This window comes from Stylophora pistillata, chromosome 3 (assembly GCF_964205215.1).
Source record: "Stylophora pistillata chromosome 3, jaStyPist1.2, whole genome shotgun sequence".
NCBI lineage: Eukaryota > Metazoa > Cnidaria > Anthozoa > Scleractinia > Pocilloporidae > Stylophora > Stylophora pistillata.
The window spans coordinates 20,970,001-20,983,608 of NC_142521.1; the positions used below are offsets into that span (position 1 = coordinate 20,970,001).

Below are 13,608 nucleotides of genomic sequence, written 5' to 3' on the forward strand. Positions count from 1 at the left end.
CACAGATCACATCTTTAAATGCTCCATTCTTTTGGTCACTTTGATTTCAAAATTTTCCTGCCTCAGTTTGCATTGCTTTCTTATTTTTTCCAATTCACTTTGTAGCTTATCGAGCTCCTCAGTTAGATTTCTTTTATAGGCTTCTATTTTCTGATACAAATGGAGGCCGAAGCTTACAGATAGTGCGGCAACTCCACCTAAGCCCCACACACCTGAAACTCGCTCCCCGATCTGTCCCACAGTACTGCTCCACAGAGTGGTTTCTTGAAGTAAAGCTGTTAAATTAAAGAAAAAGGGAAACAAAAATAAGTTATGGCCTGAGATGTGGAGTTTTGTTAATCAAGAAAGAATCTCAGACTTCAAATTGCCCACCTTTGAGGAAATCGACTTCAACATGTTTCTATTTTAGAAGTTCACTGAGTTGCTAATGGATACTTTACTTATAAAGTGACGATTCCTGCATTTCTTTGACAATTCTTACCTTTACCGAGCATGAATCCTCCTGCGATACCTGCTGCTTGTGCCACTAACTTGATTCTATAACTGGTAAATTCATTATCGATTTCTTTCTTCAGCTCGCTGAATGCTTGTTCAGCACCTTCCAGGTGACTCTTGCAGCTCTTTAATTCTTGTTCAACATCCTCTGCATCCAATTCCAACTCCTCAACGTCCCCTTTTTGTATTCTAGATTGTGTTTTGTTACGCCTCGCTTCTCGCACCTGATAGATAAAGTTATACTTATTGTCAATTCGTTAAAAAGAAGACTGTGTTGTGGTAGAGAGTAGGAAAGAGCGTTCGTAAACATGTTACTGTAGCAACTTTCAACAGGCTAAAGACGAAATACGGCGCTCAGCAGTAAACTTTTGAGTGTTGAGAAACGCCATCCCATGGAGGATCAACGCGCTTTCTCGTTGATCAAATTGATCTATCTCTTCATTCATCATGAGTTATAATTATTGAGTAAGGGATGCGCAAAAATGGATTTTGTTGTGGGTTGACTCAACAGATTGCTTTAGCCCGCACAGGAAAGAAAACCCAATAATTTAGCTATGCTTTCATTTTTCCTCATTCACTAATTTGCAAGATCTTATTTAAATATGGAGAATTTTGATCTCGGTCGCTGGCTCAGACCTTATGGTCAGGCTGTACCGAAACATCTAATAATAACTCTCTTCAGTAATAGGGTTCGATATACTACTATAGAGTAATGCTAAAATCAGACAAAGTGTCCTACAGAACAGCGTTATTGGAATACTCATGAACTGAATTAAACAATGATAAATAAGGATAATCACGTGACCGCGGTTAAGGGCGTGCTGATGAATACAGATCAACTAATTCCTAAGGCATTTATCTAAATATCGGAGCACACACCACAGATTCTCCCAAACAAAAACGTATTCATTTGATTTCAGGTGAGAGTAGAAACATTTATATCGATAAACGACCGCTTTTGACGTTTGGAATAATTGCATAGTAAATTTTTCTCCTCACAAAGACTATCCTTGTGGAGTAGAAATTCGGAGACCACAACAAGTGTTTCTCTTAACACTAAAATTTCACTCTCTAATTCGTTTAAAATATCAGCACACCTTACACTAACTTCTGAAGATTAAACCACGCTGGTATCATTATGATAGGGAGAACAGTTAATGGCACCCATTACCATGTTTCCTCAATTTTATCAACTCTCACCTTTTTGAACAGGGATGGCAGTTTTTTGTCGATCTTCTTAATACTTTTTTTGGCTTCTTCCAAGTACCACTTTCTATTTTTGACTTTAAGTTTCATGGCTTCTGGGAGTTTGCTGAATCCCTCTTCATTTTCGGTGATTTCTATTTCATCGAACAAAATGGAGCTACGAGTTGATTTTGTCTTCAACTCCAGGTAAGAATTAAACAAAACGTCCCATAAAATTCTATTGGCTGCATCCTTGTATCTTTTAGCTAAATCTGTCTCTTTCTTTGTGTCGCCATTTTCTGCCATCATACTTAGGAAAATTTCGTACATCTCCCCCAACTCTTTCAGGAGGTTTACAGTTTCCCCAGTTAGATTACCAGCCTTGCTGAGAAGCTGCTCGATATTTTGCAGCAATTGCGGGAGTACACAATCTGTCATGATAAAAGTGATCCTGTCGAAGAGAAAAAATTATCTTTAGCATACTTTCATGTTGCTTATCATAAGCTGGTCACTAATTACCGATGGGAAAAAAACACAAAAGGCAAAAGGTCATAAAAAGAGAAAATAACTTTGCACTTTTCAAAGCCTAGACTTGAGCAAGAGAAGAAATGACCTTCCTTTTTACAGTGAGTACATGGCACAGAAATCTAATTAGTCATTGCTTCCTTGAAACAAATCACAGAAATGAAAAAGAACTTTGTACCCTTAAGAGCCTTATCTAGGTTGAAATGAATCATACATGTGTATAAAACGGCAACCGCCAATATCAGGTTTAGAAAGCATTACTTTGTAGAATCAGATAATCATGCAAAATCTGGGTGATATTTAACGTCAGCTACTGACCTTGCATAGAAGTTAAACTTTTCAAAACAAAAATTACTCTGGAAATATCGTCATTTGCCGTGATAACTAAGTTTTCAGATAAAAAAGACAAGACAAGAACCGAGACCGAAGTTCACACTTCGAACGTTACTTCCCGCCTTAGAAAGTTGAGCCGAGGCTGGTAAAAAAAGCTGTCAAGTCCACATTTTCTGAAATATTTCGGCCTCGCACATCAGTTGTGGCTTGTAAGAACAAAGCTACTTGGTTTCGCTATACCCCGGCGCTTGCGTGGGAAAGGTCTAAAGGTGATCATTAAGAGGAAATGTGGTCAAAAGTCGAACATTTTCAGAATATGGTGGCAACAGCCGAAAAATCGATTCGGCTCATATTCTCAAGTTAGGTAGGACTTATGGTGAAAGCACTGCATACTTCGTTTGGCTGAATATCGATTTATTTTCGAGAAAATCGATAATGACTGAATTTCGACCAAATGCCGCTTTCGAAGCTCAAAATCTCAGACGAATCTCGGAGTGTGGTGCCACGAATTGAAGACACTTGGACCGATAAAAACTACCAAATCTTGAGAAACAACATCAGTACATAATTTGACAGCAATTTGAGCAATTCTTGATCATTTATTTACACAATCTAATTGAATTTATCCAACCTTCTTCTAACAAGATTAAAAATAGGTCAAAAGTAACCTGTTATTTAACTATGTGCTATACAAAATAATCGACTGAAAATTTGGCTTTTGGTAAGCGAAGTGTGGTTCTTTTCGATCTCCAAGGATTTTTTGGGGAAATGATTCAGTGCGATTTAATCAAATTTTAAAGTTGGATAAATGAGTTGATTTGACGATGCCGTCAGTTATTCGAAAATGTACACATTCACACGCAAACTCGGTTGTTTCGCATTTTACATCCAATCTACAGCTTATTTAATATAATATCATCTTACCGTCCATATTGCTGTACCCCAAAAGTGGATTGCAGTCCTGAAATTTATGCATTGCTCCCATAATAGCGATACAACTTGGCAGGATAGTCAACACCTCCTGATAATATATTAATGATTGTTTACAAAGCGTACGTCAGGGTTTCTCTCTTTCCATTTCGTTGAAAAGGAGGCTGTAATTACTTCACGTGAGAGATCTTTGTTTAAATATAAGTCTTTAACTAAACTGTGAACCAAATGTTGGCGAAATGTTGTTAGTTCAGAAACATGTTTCTCGTGTGCGGAATAACGCTAATTAATTCAAAATTATGGTCCACAGAAATCGACAACTCCGCAAAAATACAACTTTGGACTGTGAACCACGTGGCTCTAGGAACTAAGGTCGAGTGTTACATAAAGGAAACAGGAGCAAGCAATTATTTAACTCCGATCCTTATTGAGTTCATATTTTTGTTTTGTAAATTATAGTTTAGGTTGATTAAGCTCAATTTAGGACAAAAAGAACGAAAGATAAACTTAGTTCGGTGATTAAGACCTCTGCTTGCTAAATTACTACTGTATTTTACTGTTGATAAGTTTTCAACTTCCCTGCACTCTTACTAGATTTTCTTCTATTGACGGTATGTAATATTCAAAATGAGTTACAGTCAAACCTACCAAATGAAACTCAGAGGGGTGTTTTTGTCGTTAATCTCCGAAACCACACTGAGTATCTATAGAAACATTTGGTGCTTACTTTGTGTAAGAAGGGACCGGTCGAGAGGACAATTGCCTCGAGTAGAAGTAAGGATTTTAAATAATTTACAAGTATTTTTTAAGACGCTGAAAAATTGAGTCGTATTTTTTTCCTCTTCTTACTATTTTAATTTCTATTGATTGTTTGATTAATTACAGAAATTACCTTGAAACTGGCATTTTCGTTTACTAATAAAATGAATTGCAAAGTAAAGATGTGAACTCTGCAACAGCATTCCGTGTTGTTCTCCTCATAAGAATATCTGCTGCTCGTTCAAAACTATAGTAAGAGTACGCTGTGACTTCGACAGACGATCCAGAAATCGGGACACAGTAATTATACCTCTTCTTGCCTGTTCATCTTGCCTGTTCAAGGCGGATCGAGAGCAATTCTACTAGTCTCGGTTTTTCCGGCCGGAAGACGAAGTTGACCTAGTTCTTAGCCGAGCAGCCATATTCTCTCCTCCTGCTGACATACATTCCATGACATTTTGTCCCTCGCTTAGTGCAAAGCTTGGTTTGGGGTGAACGAGAGGCTCTAGTTCGAGGCGCAGAGTTCCTTCTGATACATCAAACCATGCTCAATAATATATCGCTATATGATGCATTGATTGGCTTTGGACTTCTATAAGAAGTAGTCTTTCACTTCTTAAATTTATTATCTTGGAAGGGAAGATTTAAGGAGAGAGGCACAACATGGGTTTGTTTACTTTCTTTTTTCTGGTTAAATCTAGATGTCAATCTTTTCCCGATGGGCGTGAACATTCTGGTCTGACCAGACAACTGAGGCTTATGTTAAATTTCTCATTACGCATCAGCCACACTCTATAATATTTCGTCATATAATACTTTGATCGCTTTGGGCCCGACCATATTTGAGGGGGATAGATCATTACTTGGCTACCTTCTTGGGCACGAATACCAAATAACTAACTAGTTGAGTTGATTTTTCAAATCCACTGTTTCCAAAATGCAAGTATTTCATGTAGGTATACCGACTCGCACTCGAGTCTGCTGTGTCTGAGCTGGTGCAATGATTACTCGAAGGGTTTCTTGAGGTCCGAGATACGCAGAAATGGTTTTATTTCCAGAGGTGAGCTTTTTTGGGACCGCTGACGGGAAAAGGTGGACGTGAAAAATGTGAACGTGCTACCTGGGTCGTAGTCTTACCACCGGCACGAGTAACTTAACAAGGTACAGAAGAAGTAGAAGAGAAGAAGAGAAGAAGTAGTAGAAATATAAAGCTGTTGAACGTTGGCTTTTACAAACATTTCAGCGAAAGTTGTGGTTTTCCAGGTTTGACCCTTATAAAACTCCCTTTAAATTAACAAATATTCAAACACTACACTTTTCTTTGTCGCACATCTGCCGTGATGTATAATGGGCTATGCCCTTTGCTGATCTTTCGCTCTTCTTTTGTCCTAAAATGAGCTTTAAATCCCCCGAAGTACCATGAAACATTCAATTATGATACATTAAATTATGATCGGAGTTAGATCATTGTTGGCTCCTGTTTCGTATATGTAACACACGACCTTAGTTCTTGTAGCCACTTGCTTCATAGCCCAATGTTTTATTTTTGCGTTTTATTTCAGTAGACCTCATCTTGAGACTGATGGCACCTCTAAGGTAAATAAGAATCCTTTAAAACTTGCCTCGCTCCTAACGAATGGCTTGTAGCTCAGTTGGTAGTAACGCCCAACTAATATCTCAAGGACACGGCGGAATCTCTTCGTTAATGAGAAAGTTGTCAAGGAAAATGGAATCTTAAGCTGAATAAGCAACTAAGGGGAGAGTACTACGTTATCTCCCCCCAAAAAGTAGCAATTTTTGCGCTCAAAGCCAACCACACGATGACTCAGACTGAGGCATACACTACCTACCTGACTGTTGATTCAAAACTCGGAGAGCCGCAGTAAAGTTGATGAAGTTGATTTAACTGACTCAGTATCAAGAGGACAACCTTACTATGTACAAACTAAGTTGTTCCCATGGTGTGTCTCCTTAGGTGGTCATTAATTTTCCAATCAGACTCTTGCCACTTCCTTTTAGGGCTTTGCAAGAGATTACTGTGTGATCAAAGAATGCCTTTAAGGAGAGGTTTGCATGTAAGTTGTCTGGCAACCTATAGATAACACTGCATAGCTCAGAAGGTAATGTTGTTTTGTAAACAACAATCTTCACGAGCTCATGAGCTTCATTTTTCCTACTCTTCAAACAGGTGCCTCACTTGGTTTCAAGTGAGGCACCTGTTTCAAGGTGCCTCAGGTCTCAAGGTCTCAAGGTTTCTCCTTGTCTTGTCAAAACCGTATGTTAAGAAAATAATTCCACGGGTACTCATGAGGAATCGAACATCAAACCTCTGGATTCCGCTTTCCGAAACTCCGTCTCTGACCGACAGAAACTCTGTCTTCATTCCAACAGCATAACTTTATTCTCCACCAACAAAACAGACACAATCCCTTGGTGTACTCCGACGAAAACAAAAGGTACCACTTGAATAAAAGCTTTATAAATTTTGTCCTTAAATGTTTATGGACCTTAATAAAAATTTTGACAAACAAAAGTTACTTTGGAAAAATCGTCATTTGCTGTGATGACCAAGTTTACAGAAAAAAAAGACGCGAAAGGTTCCTAAAAGAGGAAATTGTGGTCTTCAGCATTTTTTTAAAGATTTTTTCTTCCTGTCTCGGAGTCAAAGTTATCAAGCGTAACTCTAGCTAAAGAATCAATTTTTAATGAGCCATGAAAGTAGAAAAAAGCCTTTTCCGATAAATTGCTTTGTTTAAAAAACCAGCTCAGTTTATAGTAAAATGTTTCTTGCAGCGAGCTGAAAATATGAATGCCGTGATATCACCCAAACGTACAAATAATTTAAGTGGCAAAGGTCCGAGAAGTATATGTCTCGCCAAAATACATGTTTGGTAAATTTCAAAGATCTCACTGATGTTGTTTGACCGTTTCTCTCCCTCTCAGAGTTCAAGTTATTGCGTAAAAATGTTTTATTTTCTATAATGGCTTTCTCACCACCTTCTGCTAATTGTGTCACTTTATACAACAACTCAAGCTTAAGTGAAGAGCAAGTACCATTCTTAGTGTTAAGCCAGGCTTTGGGATAGACAATGGACAACAGTTCAGGCAAGAACCGAGACCAAAGTTCACAATTTGAACATTACTTCCCGTCTTCGGCTGGGAAAGTGATGCGAAGGCTGGGAAAGAAAAAAGCTGTCAAGTTCAAATTTTTTGTTTAGTTTTCTTCCAAAAACACTTTTTGTGATGCAATGTAGAGCCTACGCATGCGATCACAGCGTGATCGTGGAAGCAATCAAGTGAGGCTTGCGTGGAAAAGGTCTAAAGGTAAACATCAATCAAGCTTAACCCAATATTGCCGAGTCGCTCAATCAATGGCAACAAAGGAGCTGTTCAAGTTGTTTTCTGAGAAACGAAAGGTGTCCAAGGTTACTATCTTTAAAAAAGTTCACCCTAAGATACATTACTGTTTGTTGTTTTTTCATTCGTCGTAAGATGACGATCCTACAATACCGTCAGGCTATCGGATTTTTTAAGTCTCTCTGTAATATAATTTCGAATAAAGCAACAATCGCTTTGGCCATAATTTAAATAACTTTCAGGTCCTCTAAAACATCATTTATAATTCATTTACTAGATGATGATGGCAACTAGTTTTGGGAAGGTTCTAATTCTTCCCTCGCTCAAGACGAAATCAAACAAAAAAAGTTTGCAACATGATCGCATCATTTGTTTAATAAAAGATTACCGTGATTAGGTTAGAGGCGTCTTTTGTGAGCGCGGAATTGAGAACAAGTCAGCCTGCAATTATTACTAACAGCAAACCTGAAGGCGTGGGGCCTTTCCAGAGGAAAAAGTCTGCGGAACAAATAGTACATAGTTTCTTGAATTACGCTTTTCAGAGCAAATGCATAATGGTAAAGGCCAGCTGGCAACCGTCTAAAGGCTCTTTTTTCATGAGGTACGTCTGACTAAAAAGATATTAGCTGATCTTGCAGAATCGAGCGCTATCGTCTTAAAATTGTACAACTTTGTTTCGAAGTGTAACTACTTTTGTGAACCAATGTTGACGTCACAAACACCTTGCAGTTCTAGTCACATAACATAGCACAGACTGATCGAAGGTGTGACTTTTGTAGGAACCATGTCCAGGTATATATTAATCGGGTTTAATCTAAGAAGACTCAGAAAAAACTGTTTGCCTTTCTGGTTCTAAAGCCGTAGAACTTAAAATACCGTCGGAGTAAATTGGACTTTCAGGTCTACCTGTGATTCGAATGAGGCAACATTTTCCTTGGCCTTAGTTGAAATATAGTCTCAAAAACACAATTCATTATTCTTTAAAAAGTGAAGAATCGTTAACCCAAGTCCCAGACCTGCAGGAGGATTGTTTACTTACTTAGAACGAAACCAGGCAATCTGATTATCACTTCAAGTTCATCTATATCCACAAAGTTTGAAAGGAGAAAACCTTATTTTGATCTCATCAAAATGGTTTCTCAGAAGCATTAAACTGGTTCGTAAAAGGCCTTTTCTAAGAATGCTTTGAGATTTGAAAACTCAATTAATGTTTATAGTTCACTGTTGAAGATATTTTTTTGATTACTGGTATTTTTTTAAAGAAAACCGACTTTTCTTGAAAGATGACCCTGATCGTGGTAGTAACACTGATATCTTGTAAACGCGCAATTGAATCAACGTCAGGTGCAACTATTTATAACGTTGCACCCGGACGTGTGGAGCTTTAAAAAAAAAAAACTGAGCAAAGCAAATGAGTGATATATCGCCTGTATTTGAGTGCAAATTTGCGCTGATATTGATGGTAAATCTGTTCAACGTTCCTTTGCGCGGCAGATCGGACAACAAGTATTTGACCTGAGCTTGATGAGCTGAGGGCGTTCCGATAAGTAGCGTAATTTTTTTTTCTGATGGCACCAACAAGAGAAAGAAGAATCCTTTAAAACTTACCTCGCTCCTAACGAATGGCTCGTAGCTCAGTTGGTAGTAACGCCCAACTAATATCTCGGAGACAGGGTAGAATCTCTTCGTTAATGAGAAAGTTGTCAAGGAAAATGGAATCTTAAGCTGAATAAGCAACTAAGAGAAGAGTACTATACTACGCTATCCCCCCCCCAAAAAGTAGCAAGTTTTGCGCTCAAAGCCAACTACACGATTACTCAGACTAAGGCATACATACCTACCTGACTGTTGATTCAAAACTCGGAGAGCCGCAGTAAAGTTGATGAAGTTGATTTAACTGACTCAGTATCAAGAAGACAAGCCTATCATATACAAACTAAGTTGCTCCCATGGTGTGTCTCCGTAGGTGGTAATTAATTTTCCAACCAGACACTTGCCACTTCCTTTTAAGGCTCTGCACGAGATTACTGTGTAATCAAAGAATTTTTTTAAGGAGACGTTTGAATGTAAGTTGTCTGGCAACCGATAGATAACACTGCATAACTTAGAAGGTCGTGTTGATTTGTAAGCAACAAGCGCCACGATCTCATGAGCTCCATTTCTCCTACTCCTCAATCGGGTGCCTCACTAGCAAAAAATTCGCAAACAGCCTCTTTAAAGAAACGTATTATGTTTTGAAAACTCAATCCGAAATAAAGATATGTGTTTCTCTTTGCCTTGTCACAACCGTATGTTAAGAAAATAATTCCACGGGTACTCGTGAGGAATCTAACTTCAAACCTCTGGATTCCTCTTTCCGAAACTCCATCACTGACCGACAGAAACTCTGTTTTCATTCCAACAGCATGACTTTATTCTTCACCAACAAAACAGACACAATCCCTTGGTGTACTCCGACGAAAAGTTACGGCTTCAATAAATACGTTCTAAATTTTGTCCTTAAATGTTTATCGACCTTCATAAAAATTTTGACAAACAAAAGCAACTTTGGAAAAATCGTTATTTGCCGCGATGACCAGGTTTACAGAAAAAAAAAAAAAAAAAAGACGCGAAAGGTTTCTAAAAGAGAAAATTGTTGTCTACTGCATTTTCTAAAGATTTCTTCTTCCCGTCTCGGAGTCAAAGTTATCAAGCGTAACTCTAGCTAAATAATCAATTTTTAATGAGCCATGAAAGTAGAAATAAGGCTCTTCCGATAAATTCATTTGTTGAACAAACTAGCTCAGTTTATAGTAAAAACGTTTCTTGTAGCGAGCTGAAAATATGAATGCCGTGAAATCACCCAAACGTAGAAACAATTTAAGTGGGAAAGGTCCGAGTAGTATATGTCTCGCCAAAATACATGTTTGGTAAATTTCAAAGATCTCACTGATGTTGTTTGACCGTTTCTCTCTCTCTCAGAGTTCAAGTTATTGCGTAAAAATGTTTTAATTTCTATAATGGCTTTCTCAGAGTTTCCACCTTCTGCTAATTGTGTCACTTTGTACAACAACTCAAGCTTAAGTGAAGAGCAAGTACCATTCTTAGTGTTAAGCCAGGCTTTGGGATAGACAATGGACAACAGTTCAGGCAAGAACCGAGACCAAAGTTCACACTTCGAATATTACTTCCCGCCTTCGGGTGTGTAGCCAAGGTTGGGAAAAAAGCTGTCAAGTTCAAGCTTTTTGTTTAGTTTTCTTCCAAAAACACTTTTTGTGATGCAATGTAGATGCAATGCCTGTGATCACAGCGTGAATCGTGGAAGCAATCAAGTGAGCCTTGCGTGGGAAAGGTCTAAAGGTAAACATCAATCAAACTTACCCCAATATTGCCGAGTCGATCAATCAATGAGAACAAAGAAGCTATTCAAGTTTTTTTCTTAGAAACGAAATATGTCCTAGGTTACTATCTTTAAAAAGAGTTCACCCTAAGATACATTAGTGTTTGTTGTTTTTTTCATTCGTCGTAAGATGACTATCTTACAATACCGTCAGGCTATCGGATTTTTAAGTTTCTCTGTAAAATAATTTTGAATAATGCTACATTCGCTTCGGCCATAATTTAAAAAACGCTCAGGTCCTCAAAAACATAACTTATGATTCATTTACAAGATGATGATGGCAACTAGTTTTGGAAGGTTCTAATTGTTCCCTCGCTCAGGTAGAAATCAAACAAAAAAGTTCGCAACATGATTGAATCATTTGTTCAAAAGATTACCGTGATTAAGTTAGAAGCGTATTTTGTGAGCGCGGAATTGAGAACAAGTCAGCCTGCAATTATTACTAACAGCAAACCTGAAGGTGTAGGGCTTTCCAGACGAAAAAATGTGCGGAAGAAATATTACGTAATTTCTAGAATTATGCTTTTCAGAGCAAATACATAATAGTAAAGACCACCTGGAAGGCGTCTAAAGGCTATTTTTTCGTGAGGCATGTCTCACTACAAAATTTATCAGCTGATCTTGCAGAATCGAGCGCTATCATCCTAAAATTGTACAAATTTGTTTCGAACTGTAACTGCCTTTATGAACCATTGTGACGTCACACACTCTTTGCGGATCTAGTCACCTTACATAGCACAAAGGGATCATAGGTGTGATTAGTGTAGGAACTGTCCCGAGGTATGTATTAATCGGGTTTATTCTGAGAGGAAAAATTGTTTCCCTTCCTGGTTCCAAAGCTGTTGAATTTAAAATACCGTCAGAGTAAATTGGACTTTCAGGACTGCCTGTAATTCGAATGAAACAATATTTGCTTTGGCCTCAGTTAAAAATACATCCTCAAAAACATAATTCAATATTCATTAAAAAGTCAGTGGAGCCGGTAACCCAAGCCCCAGTCCTGGGAGGTTGCATAGTATCTACTTACTCAGAACGAAACAGGGCAATGTGATTATCATATCTGTCTCAATCAAATTTTGAAGCAGGAAACCTTAATTTGAGATCATCAAAATGGTGTCTCAGCCGCATGAAACTGATTCGCAAACCGCCTTCCCCAAGAAACGCTTTGAGGTTTGAAAATTCAATTCTCTTAATTCTCTAACCCTGTCCGTTTTCATGAAAACTTCAAGTTGAAATACCACAGATAAAAATAATTTGTTTAGTATATATAGTATGTACATGTGAGTGAATCGGAGCGACTCAATAAATTCGTAAATAGTTTTTTCCGAGAACAACTTGGCGGTCAATTAAATATTCATTTTATGTCTTCCGTTCACAGTTAAATAATTAATTTCTATTTTTATATCCTTTATTCAATACGAAGTTAAGCCTTCGTTTAAAATTCCAAAGTTAGGAACAAAGGTCATGGCTTGATATTTTCTTTTTCTACTGTGACAACCTACAGAAGAAACTACGTGCGTGAGTGGGCTCCTTTGCGTTGCAAACGAATAACTTATCTCAAATAGGCTCCAAATAAAAATTTGAAGCATGACACCATCCTGTAATGAGTTAACAAAATATCTCTGATAAAATAAGATGTGTGTTACTTAAGTCCTGAGTTTTCTTTTCAACTACTTTGTTCTCTTAAACTGATTTCTAGGAAGTTTTCATCATAGTTCCGTTAATATTTTGAGCGATTGTTTTTCCTTTTTTTCTTTCTAATATTTTTCGCGGGATATTCTTTCTGTCGGAGTTAATTTACTTTGCATGATTATGTCGAGCTCATAAATTTTCAATGGAGCCCTCTCAGGCCCTGGGCACACTAATATATTAAAAATGTCTCCGTTTTCATATCTTCGTTAACGAAGCAAAACATTTCTACCAACCACCGTTTTCGCAACATTTCTCTGCGACATTAATGCAAGGTGAAAAAACAGCCTACAAATTTGTGTGGCATGATACATTATTATCATGATAATCAGTTCCCTGTTGAAGATATTATTTTTGGAACACACCTTCATGAAAAAGGCCCCCCATTGAAAGAAATTAAAAAAAGCTCATGCTTGAACTGGTCTTTTCTTGAAAGATGACCCTAAAAGAAAACTTAGCTAAACAAATGGGTGATATATTGTGTGTATTTAAGTGCATTTGTGCGATATTACTAGTAAAACTGTTGTGTTCGATGATCTTTAGCGCGGTAAATCGGACAACAAATATTTCAATTAAACTTGCTGAGCTGGGGGCGTCTCGGTAAGTCGCATATCTATTTCTAATTGCACCTCTAAGGAAAAGATTAACGTTTGGCACCGTAGCTCAATTGGTAGAAGCTCCCAACTAGTATCTGGGAGACAAGGGTTTAAGTCCCGTCCCGTTGAAGTCTGAATCGACTTTCAGGCTTCCGCTTCTGATGGCTAGCTGGAATAGCGCTAGCGTATAACCCGTACCAGTCTAAACCAAAGCCGTAGTCCCAAAGGCAATTTATTGCTTTCGCTATTGTTGTCCTTTATCTGATACCAAATGCATGTAATAACATAATGAACATAGTACGCATCGTCTAATTGGTCAATTCAATCCGCATGTAATTAGCCATGTCATAAAACAAACAA

At 37.8% G+C, this 13,608-nt stretch overlaps 1 protein-coding gene across 4 annotated transcripts in view; it reads right to left on the bottom strand.

The window, feature by feature from the left end:
• Positions 1-9,463, bottom strand: part of LOC148735010 (uncharacterized) — a 12,801-nt gene extending 3,338 nt beyond the window's left edge. Inside the window, exons 1-6 of one of the 4 annotated variants that reach the window (XM_088754877.1) lie at positions 9,426-9,463; positions 9,193-9,267; positions 7,973-8,082; positions 1,696-2,131; positions 482-719; positions 1-275 (exon numbers count right to left, since the gene is read on the bottom strand). The exon at positions 1-275 is cut by the window's left edge and continues 3,338 nt beyond it. In XM_088754877.1, coding sequence (XP_088611003.1) covers positions 7-275; positions 482-719; positions 1,696-2,118 — 930 coding nt within the window. In that variant the 5' untranslated portion in view covers positions 2,119-2,131; positions 7,973-8,082; positions 9,193-9,267; positions 9,426-9,463 and the 3' untranslated portion in view covers positions 1-6. Of the gene's footprint in view, positions 276-481; positions 720-1,695; positions 2,132-3,462; positions 7,928-7,972; positions 8,083-9,192 lie in introns of those variants that run through there. The other 3 variants (XM_088754876.1, XM_088754879.1, XM_088754878.1) reach the window with 3 other exon arrangements.
• Positions 9,464-13,608: the final 4,145 nt, after the last annotated feature.